This window comes from Camelina sativa, chromosome 7 (genome assembly GCF_000633955.1).
Source record: "Camelina sativa cultivar DH55 chromosome 7, Cs, whole genome shotgun sequence".
Taxonomy (NCBI): domain Eukaryota; kingdom Viridiplantae; phylum Streptophyta; class Magnoliopsida; order Brassicales; family Brassicaceae; genus Camelina; species Camelina sativa.
Window position 1 is genome coordinate 27,672,925 of NC_025691.1, and position 8,938 is coordinate 27,681,862.

General features: G+C 36.1%; 3 protein-coding genes across 3 annotated transcripts; 1 reads left to right on the top strand and 2 right to left on the bottom strand.

Annotated features, from left to right (window-relative positions):
• LOC104702919 (nucleoid-associated protein At2g24020, chloroplastic) lies at positions 97 to 1,738 on the bottom strand. The gene is made up of 7 exons (XM_010418839.1): positions 1,577 to 1,738; positions 1,239 to 1,396; positions 1,023 to 1,123; positions 896 to 935; positions 547 to 618; positions 387 to 443; positions 97 to 295 (listed from the first exon to the last, which is right to left on the bottom strand). Exons 1-7 carry the CDS (start codon positions 1,635 to 1,637, stop codon positions 221 to 223), a joined length of 564 nt encoding a protein of 187 aa, XP_010417141.1. The 5' UTR covers positions 1,638 to 1,738; the 3' UTR covers positions 97 to 220.
• LOC104702921 lies at positions 2,108 to 4,782 on the bottom strand. The gene is made up of 4 exons (XM_010418840.2): positions 4,593 to 4,782; positions 4,045 to 4,448; positions 3,778 to 3,912; positions 2,108 to 3,123 (listed from the first exon to the last, which is right to left on the bottom strand). Exons 1-4 carry the CDS (start codon positions 4,708 to 4,710, stop codon positions 2,362 to 2,364), a joined length of 1,419 nt encoding a protein of 472 aa, XP_010417142.1. The 5' UTR covers positions 4,711 to 4,782; the 3' UTR covers positions 2,108 to 2,361.
• LOC104702922 (UPF0057 membrane protein At2g24040-like) lies at positions 7,666 to 8,419 on the top strand. The gene is made up of 2 exons (XM_019228202.1): positions 7,666 to 7,833; positions 8,161 to 8,419. Exons 1-2 carry the CDS (start codon positions 7,744 to 7,746, stop codon positions 8,296 to 8,298), a joined length of 228 nt encoding a protein of 75 aa, XP_019083747.1. The 5' UTR covers positions 7,666 to 7,743; the 3' UTR covers positions 8,299 to 8,419.

Here is an 8,938-nt window from a genome sequence, read left to right on the forward strand (position 1 = left end):
TTAAGATGACTATAAGATGATAATCTAAGAATGCTTGTATTCGAAGAAGATATATATATATATATATATATATATATATTTATTGATACATGATGATTAAACCACGGTATAAAATTGCAATAACGAAAAAGATTTTAATGTCTGATCCATAAAAAAGTACAATGCTCTTTTGCCTCTTCTACCTGTAAAGTTGAATAAGACAACAAAAAAAAACAGCTTCTTACTTCATTCCTTCGCTGAGGCCTGGTGGCATACCTAAGCTCTGCGCAAGGTCGCTCATTCTTTCTTTCATAGCCTATAAAATTCACAAAGTTCAATTAGAACAGACAAAGAGAGAGACATGTAATTTTGTTGCATTGTGATAAAATGGTTTGTGGTTGCCTTACCACCACACTCTTGGCGTGTGCGTCCTTGTATGCTTCTGTAACAAGTTGTGAAAGTTTCTGCCATAGGAAACACACACACAACATGATGATCAACAAAAGAGAGAAAAAACGAATTAGCTTTTGATTGTTCCATAAAAAAAAGGTAGATATAGCTACTCACTTCGGAACCTAATTCCATTGCTGCCTCGGTTATATCAGTACGGATTGGTTGCTGGTTACCTGATAATGTAACCTGTAACATTACCAAAAAGTTTTCAGTTCACCTGAATTAGTAACAGAAACAACAAAGAGTTGAGATTGTAGAGTGTGGTTCTTATCAAATTATCCAAAGACATAACAAAACAGAAAACACCCCTTCAATGCAAAAAAAAAATTGAATATTTACATTATACCAAGAATCTTCTAGGGAAACAGACTCAAATAAGAACCAGAAGAGACGCTGATGAGTCCTTGATGATAGACTCATAGTTAACTTATTGATATAAGGACAGAAGAGGAGTTTCACTAACCTTGACAAGCTCGCCTTCACAATAACCATCAAACTCAGCGCTGCGAAAATGGAACAAAAAGCAAACATCGAAACTAAATAAAATTTTATAGAGGTGTTTGTAATGGTAAAATGCGCAGAAGACTTACGCAGCTAACTCTTTTTGGACACGAACAGCTTCAACTTGAACAACCATTTGAGCTTTCTTCACAGTCTCATACATATTCTGCATATTACCAAATATCCCTGCCTAGGAAAACACCACACAAGAAGAAACATAAACTTCATCTTCTTGAACATGATTTTGAAGCCTAACTGAAACATAACAACAAATCCAATCTTTAATGTATGTATGTATGGTATACCTTAGATTGTCCATCTTCACTGTTATTATCTTTGTTTCCACCTCCGAACAATCCATTCACACGGAGAGACCTGTAACCATTTCTTGACTTGTTCTGATTTGGCCATGTCCTAGTACTACTACTACTACTACCTCTCTGCGATTTCAAGCTCACATTCCCTGAAATTGAACAAGAAGAAAAAAAAAATCGAATTTACACTTTCAACTCCTACAAAATACGAAATCTAAAAAGTCTAATTACTAAGGATTTAAGCATAATTCAGATGAAACCCGACATATATACCGAAACCTAAACCGAGAAGAGAGAGATTAAAGTAGGGATTTTTAAGAGAGACAAACCACGGGAGGAAGGAAAGAGCAAAGATTTGGAGAAATTGGTGGTTGCAGCCATAGACGCCATTGTTGTTGTACGAATAGAGAAGAAGAAGGGCGCTTCTGAAAATTCGAAGAAGAAGAAGAAGAAGATAAAACCGAAAGCTAATTTTTTTTCCGAACAACTTTTTTCTTCTTTAAGCTTCTTCTGTGTGTTGCTGAAGCTCTTCACCAGTGATTTAACGCCACGTCACCTAGCACTTTTTTAGCTCCTTTTAGATTGGTTTTGTACTAATGGTGAGTGACGTCACAATCTTTAACCATCGTTAGTTGAAAAATTAGTGATATTGATCCAAAGTTTTTTACATTATTATCTCTAGATTTTATTTCTAGATGCAAGTAGTGTACCGCGAGAAGATTTCTGCACATTGGAGTGTACTATTTTGGAGTCAGCCAAAATCTGACCCAACATTTGAAATGCCCCTAAATAAACCATATTGGACCTTGCCTAGGCATTACAAGTCAAATGACATTACGACCTGAAAGAAGACATATATCTATCATGTGAAGTCCACATAAACATAATCAACTTGTACAGTATACTGTACATGATAGCAATATGAAAAGATAATACATTCCACAATGCAATTACTGTGGGGTCTAAAACACTTATGTTTGTCACTAAACATTCCCATTCTCACTTCAAACAAAAAAAACAAAAAAAAAAACTCATGTGCAAGTCTCTGATTCATGGCTCAATGAAACTCAATCTCTGATTCCTCGGCCATTATGTGTTGTCATGACCTAACAAATTAAGAATCTTCTATGACTTGACCAAGCAATGAACCTTTACCTTTTGTATCATCCATCGCTAGAGAAACTGATATGGCTTGACCAAGCAATGAACCTTCACCTTCTGTATGATCCATTGCTAGAGAAACTGACTCTTTCTCTCCTGGATCAGCAGCACTCACTGGAACTGTAATGGGTTTACGTTTCTCTTTCTCAACCAAAGCCAAGTGTTTTTTCCCAAGCCTATGATTCCTCATCGTCGTCTCAGAATTTGCATGAATATTACAAGTGCTGCACCAAATCGTTACCTTCTTTTTCTTCTCACCTTCTTCTGTCTTCTTTCCCGTTGTTTCTTTCACCGACATTTCTTCCACTTTTTGAGCCGGTACATTAGCAGCAGTTTCAATTCCTGAAATGGCTTCTGATTGTGGCGTTGTACCGGAAGCAGGAGGAGCTAAGGACGTTGAAGCAGCCTCAGGTGCTTCACTCTGTTGTGAAACAGCAGCCTTATGCTTTTTACCTAACTCATGATCCCTCATGACTGTTTGACAATAGGTCCCAACTTTACAAATGTCACACCAAAACTTAAAGCTTCTTCTTATTTTGCTTTCTACTTGCTTTTTCGAAGAGACTATTTCTCCGGTTTCCACAGACATCGTCTTTGCTTCCAAGACTGCTGCTTCTTTTGCTTTGTGCCTTTTTTTCCCTTTAACATGTTTGTTCAAACCAGTTTGATCAGTATCCTCTGCTTTACGCTTTTCTCCTATAGGACCAGCTCTAGCCTGCAATAGTAATCAAAGAGAACACACAATGAAACAAAGACCAATGTGTGTGGGATACAAAACGATGAGATAACACACTTGTAGTAAAATATAAGAAAAATGAAAGAACAATCATTTAAAGCACGGGTAAACGGCCAAAATCAACTCCAACTATTTGTCAAACGTTTTTTCATACCTAAACTTCAATACCCTGCAAATAACAACCTAAACTGTGATAAAATTTAAATTTGCTACCTGAACTATATGAAATGTTGTCAATTTCAACATATATTCGAGCAGTGTTAAATTAGAGTTTAACGGTACTGAGTCAGACGACTTGTAGGGTCCATCTGGCACTGAGATTGATCAAAACAACGTCGTTTTGGTCATTTTTGGTATGTTGTGGTTGCTACGAAATGACCAAAACAACATCGTTTTAGTTAGTTCTAGTGCCACATTGACGCCACATGTTGTCTAACACAGTTCTGTTAAACTCCAATTTAAAATTATTCGAACAAATGTTAAAATTGACAACATTTCATATAGTTCAGGTAGAAAATTTGAATTTTAACACCGTTCAGATTGTTATTTGCAGAGTACTAAAGTTTATGTATGAAAAAGCGTTCGAGAAATAGTTGAGGTTGATTTTGGCCATTTTCCCTTTAAAGCACTTACCAGTACAATCAACTTCTCTTTGTTAGACTCCAAAACTGGTGTACCGGTAGCCTCAGGTATCGGCTGGAGTTGAGGCAAATGTATGGTACCAACACTGTCTTCTTTACCCTTTCCTCCTATAGTGTCAGCCCTATTCTGCAACAGAGTAATCAAAAGAGAACACAAATGAAGCACTTAAAAAGCGCACATGGATACAAATGATAAGATATCCCAATGTTAGAAAAATCATTTATTGCTAAATCATCACTTCAAAACAAAAGGACTTACCAATACAATCAACTTGTCTTTATTAGTCTCAAAAACTGATGTTCCGGTAGTAGTAGCCTCATGCATTGGTTGGACTTGGACTTGGACTTGGAGTGAAGGCAATTGCATCATTGGTGATGCAACTAAACCGTTGTAAGGACCTTTGGACAACATAGGACTGAACAAGTTGTTCTGATTCGAGAGCTTCCTTTGATTGATCCACATAGTTATCTTGTCCTCTAACGACATCCCCGTCTCAGCCACTCGTCTTTTCGCCATTTCTCTATCGATAGCCATCTCTTGTAAAACCTCGGCTATAAGCTCTCTTTTCCTCGCTGCTTCTGCGATAATGATCTCTTGACGGATTTGCTCCTTCTCAATCTCTCTTTGAATCGCTTCCCTAACTTGATCATCCTCACTTGATCCTAAAGATATACATTCCAAATCAACATCTATGTACAATCGCATCACCGGGCGATTCAAATCAAATCATAATAATGTTTCTCGGACAAGGATACAGGGCGACAGAACAGTAACAAAAACGAGAGGTGAATGAACAGTAACAAAACCTGGGATTGATCGCGGCGGCGGTAAGAAAGAGGAGTTCGGTAACGGAGACTGAGAAGGTGCAGTGTCCGTAGAAGGAGGTGGTCGATCAGTGTCGATGGCTCTGTATCTGAATTCCATTCACAATTTTCAAAATTTGGGGGAGAGGGAGAGAGAGAGAGAGAGAGAGCGAAGCAGAGCAAAAGAGGGTTTTGTTATCTCTCTTTTTTTTTTTTTTTTTAATGTTTTGGTCGGTCCCTTTTTTCTTATAAAAAGAGAGAACAGTTTTTTTTTTTTTTTTTTCTACTTCTTTTGTAAACCTTGGGGGTAAAGTTCGTTTGTAAAATAATACTTAAGCCTAATAAATTCCCGATAGATTTAATTAACTAATTTATTAGAGATTTTTTTTTTTATTTTTTATATTACGTTAGCTTAGGTGTGGATTGATTGATTTGGTTTTGTGTTTGTGTCTATTTTATAGAACTAAACTCAAAGATCTCTCATTCGTTTGTTGTTTTAGAGTTTCGTCGCGTCTTTTAGCCTTAATTAATCTCGTTTCGTTCGAAATAGATTTTTTAATAGTGGTTTCATTCATTTATAGGCGGATTCATTTTTTGTTGGTTTGCTTCTCTGTTTTAAAAATCCCCGCCTAGCATCAATTACGTCTTGCAAAATCGTTAGGTCCATCCTCTTCACCTCAATTAATAACTAATCCCCATCTAGCATCGATTACTCAATTATACATGTCTAATTTGATGATAATCCGTCTAATCCGATTACTTTCCGCTTAATTTTGTATATAATGATTATTTTTAGAGTCAAATATAAAATTAATATAAAATTATCAAAATAATTTGTCTATCTACAATTCAATTAAGACATGTACTGAACTTGTTTTACTTTGGGTGGACCAGATTCAATTTCTCTATAGATTTTATGTCCACTCTCAATTATGTTCACTCAACAGGTCTGTAGATACAGTGGATCAGATCCAACATCAAAATTCTTTGTGTACCCCAATTTTGTCCGTCGACGCTTTTTGTCCATTGCAAGTTTGTTGACCACATATCCATTGAAAATGATGTGCCTCTGGTGGACCAGATTCGACAACCAAAGTATTTATCGTCTCCATAACTTTATTTTCTCTAGTGGACCATATCAGCTTCAGAAGATCTTAACGATGAACAAGATTTGTTAGTAAAATGGATAAGTTTGGTTTACCAGTTCTCTAGTCCACCATATATGGTCTATCGATATACAAAAGAAGCCTTGTCCACCGGACTGTGGATCTGGTCCATCGAAGATGCATCAAATGTGTTTTTTGAATCGCAAATTCTGGGCAGATAAATCATATAGAGGTTTGAAAGAGAGATGGGAATTTGGAGAAAGAGAGGATTGGATATCTGGAGAGATGGGGTTTGGAGAAAGAGAATGAAGTTTTAGAGGTTTTGAGAAAAACAAAAATGATGAATTAGAGAAAGATAGAGAGAGATCCAGAGAAATGAGAGAAGTGAGAGAAGAAGAGGGAAACAAATGAAATTTTTAATTAAGGAAAATTTTGTCATTTTAGGTTAGCCAAAAGTGGATCATATGGCATTTCAGAAAAGGTTTTGTTGAAAATGGCATTGGTGAGAAAGATTGACACTGTTCATGGCATTGTTGGCTAATTTCTCTTATCATTTCTCTCGACATTTCATCTTTTTCTCTTCTTGTCTCTTCTATCTTTCTTCGAAACAAATAAATTCTTTCAAAATCACCACCTCCAGATAACCCACATGCCTCGCCGTGGATGAGCAGAGTGTTTTGTTCGTTCTGGAGATGCTCCTCTCAAGGTTAAGTATGATATTTCTCATACTTGAGTTTCTTCGTTTCATTCTCTATACAACTTTAATAGACCAGATCTGATATCTAAACCGATTTTTTTTCTTCTGATGGACAAGATCTGATGGACTAGATATGGTTCCTTGAAGGCTGAGTATGATATTTTTCAATAAGACCAGTACATGCGTCAGCAGGATTGCAGGGTGGAGAAAATGGTTTCATATTGAAGGACAATTATCGTCTACCAATCATATATTGTCCACTAAGAGAGCGAAGTACATAATTGGGATGGACAAGTGCGCAACAAAACGGATATGGTCTACTAAAGAGATCGAAGGACATAAATGTGGTGGACAAAAACCTGTTCGGACGTTTAATCTGGTCCACTGGATGTACAATAAGATCAGTATATTTATGATGGACCATATCTGATGGACTAAATATGCTTCCTTGAAGGTTGAATATGATATTTTTCAATAAGACTAGTACATGCGTCAGCATGACTGTAGGGTGGAGAAAATGGTTTCATATTGAAGGACAAGTTTCGTCTACCAATTATATATTGTCCATTAAGAGAGCGAATGACATAATTGAGATGGACAAGTGTGTCAACAAAGCAGATCTGGTCTACTAAAGAGACCGAAGGACATATATGTGGTGGACAAAAATCTGTTCGGGCGTTTAATCTGGTCCACTTGGAGCACATTAAAATCCTTACATGCATCATTAAACATGCATATAAACAAGTTGAGTCCAACCTAGTGGATGTGGTCCACTTAAGAGATTAAAGGAAAAATTTTGAATGGACTAATCTTACATGTGTTGTATCTGGTCTACCCAAAATTCATCATGTGTGTGTTTAGTTCCACAAAATTTGTCCTCGTTTTAAAACGCACGTCCTCCTTAAAATATTTTTACAAACATAAGTATATATATATATATATATATATATATAACTGCTTTGTATTAAAAAAATAGTTTCCACGTAAATTTTGTAATAATTTTTATAACAAATTAATAGTGATTTTTATTTTCTTTTCTTTTTTCCAGGGGAAATCGTGAAAGAATAATATGTACGTAGTCGTACAAAGCTTCCATGAGTCAACCAATAAAGTGACGCCAGATGTCGTCAAGAATAATAAACCTTAACAACGAACCGTAGGATATAAAAATCCGTCAAAATGAACGGTGAAGATCTCGCGTTACACTCTGTACCTTAATTATTAGATTTGACGTTCGCTGTACCCAACGACTTAAATAAAAGGGACCTATATTTGTGGTCTTTGTTTCGTGAAGCTTCTCCCTTCTTCTTCAAGTCATCAAATCTGATCATCATCATCGCCATCCTTCTTCATGGTTAGTAGTTGCGAGCTTTGCTGCGAGATCATCATCGCCATCCTTCTTCCTCCGGTTGGAGTTTGTCTCAGGCATGGCTGCTGCACTGTAAGTTCCATCTCTCTCAAATTCATCAAATTAGGAATTCAGATCTTTAATCCGCCGTAGCTTAATCTCTGAAATTTCTCTACTTGTTGTTTCGGAAATCGAATCACGATGGTTTGAAAATTGATTTGATTGCGGTTATATTGAAATTGATTACGTTCCGGTTTACGGGAACCAATCTATAAGATGTTTGATTGGAGATGAATTACTGATAATGTAATTGTGGTGGTTTCTAAAAAAAGAAACACTAATGAAGGGGCTAGAACAAAAATATAGAGTTTTTTTTTTCTAACTTGTGATCTTTTTGTTTGTTTGTTTAATTTTTTGTAGGTTGAGTTCTTCATTTGTTTGATACTCACTTGCTTAGGGTACCTACCGGGAATAATATACGCGATTTACGCGATTTTGTTCTTGCACCGAGATGAGTATTTTGATGAATACAGACGCCCTATCTACTATGTTGCTTGACCTTGTGATTCTGATTCATTCATGAAAGCTTCATTTTAATAATTGTTGGTGATGATGATCTTAAGTACATTTACAACTACATAATTTTCATATTATTATTTTTGACATCTACAAATTTCCATTTTCATGAAATAGAAAAATGTTATAATCATCAAAACACGTTGAGCATCAAAGTAATCACATTGTATCACATATGATTACGTTTATAACTTCTATGGAAAAATTACTTTTTTTCCTTTAAAGAAAACATTGTTTTAAAAAAAAAAATCCAAATAAGTGACATCAAGTAATTTATAAAAAAAAAAAAAACAGAATAGCTTAAGGAAACCCTATGATTTCCCACTCGTCTGATGTTTTGGGCTTGGTTGAGAACACAATGGAGACATCGTTGTTGTGAGAAAGAGTGCGAACCAGCCTTTTAAAATCTCTTGCTTTAAGGTAACGGTCTTCTAAGTGTACGATCATTTTCTCTATTCTCTTTGTGTTTTTCAGCAAAAGTTCCACGAATGAAGCCAAGTGCTTTGACTCTACATCCCAACGGACCTGTTCCGAAATATATCTTTTGACTGCTGCAAGCATTGATCCGGATTTGAGTCTAGAGAATCCAAGTGTCTACCAATATGCTCCCCCCCCCCCCCCC

Coding starts and splice junctions, on each gene's coding strand:
- LOC104702922 (XM_019228202.1), top strand. CDS start 7,744: ATGGTTAGTAGTTGCGAGCTTTGCTGCGAGATCATCATCGCCATCCTT. Junction 7,834..8,160: donor TCAGGCATGGCTGCTGCACT/GTAAGTTCCATC, acceptor AATTTTTTGTAG/GTTGAGTTCTTCATTTGTTT.
- LOC104702919 (XM_010418839.1), bottom strand. CDS start 1,637: ATGGCGTCTATGGCTGCAACCACCAATTTCTCCAAATCTTTGCTCTTT. Junction 936..1,022: donor GTCCAAAAAGAGTTAGCTGC/GTAAGTCTTCTG, acceptor CCATTTTCGCAG/CGCTGAGTTTGATGGTTATT. Junction 444..546: donor CAATGGAATTAGGTTCCGAA/GTGAGTAGCTAT, acceptor TTCCTATGGCAG/AAACTTTCACAACTTGTTAC.
- LOC104702921 (XM_010418840.2), bottom strand. CDS start 4,710: ATGGAATTCAGATACAGAGCCATCGACACTGATCGACCACCTCCTTCT. Junction 4,449..4,592: donor GCCGCCGCGATCAATCCCAG/GTTTTGTTACTG, acceptor GTATATCTTTAG/GATCAAGTGAGGATGATCAA. Junction 3,913..4,044: donor AAGACAAGTTGATTGTATTG/GTAAGTCCTTTT, acceptor ACTCTGTTGCAG/AATAGGGCTGACACTATAGG.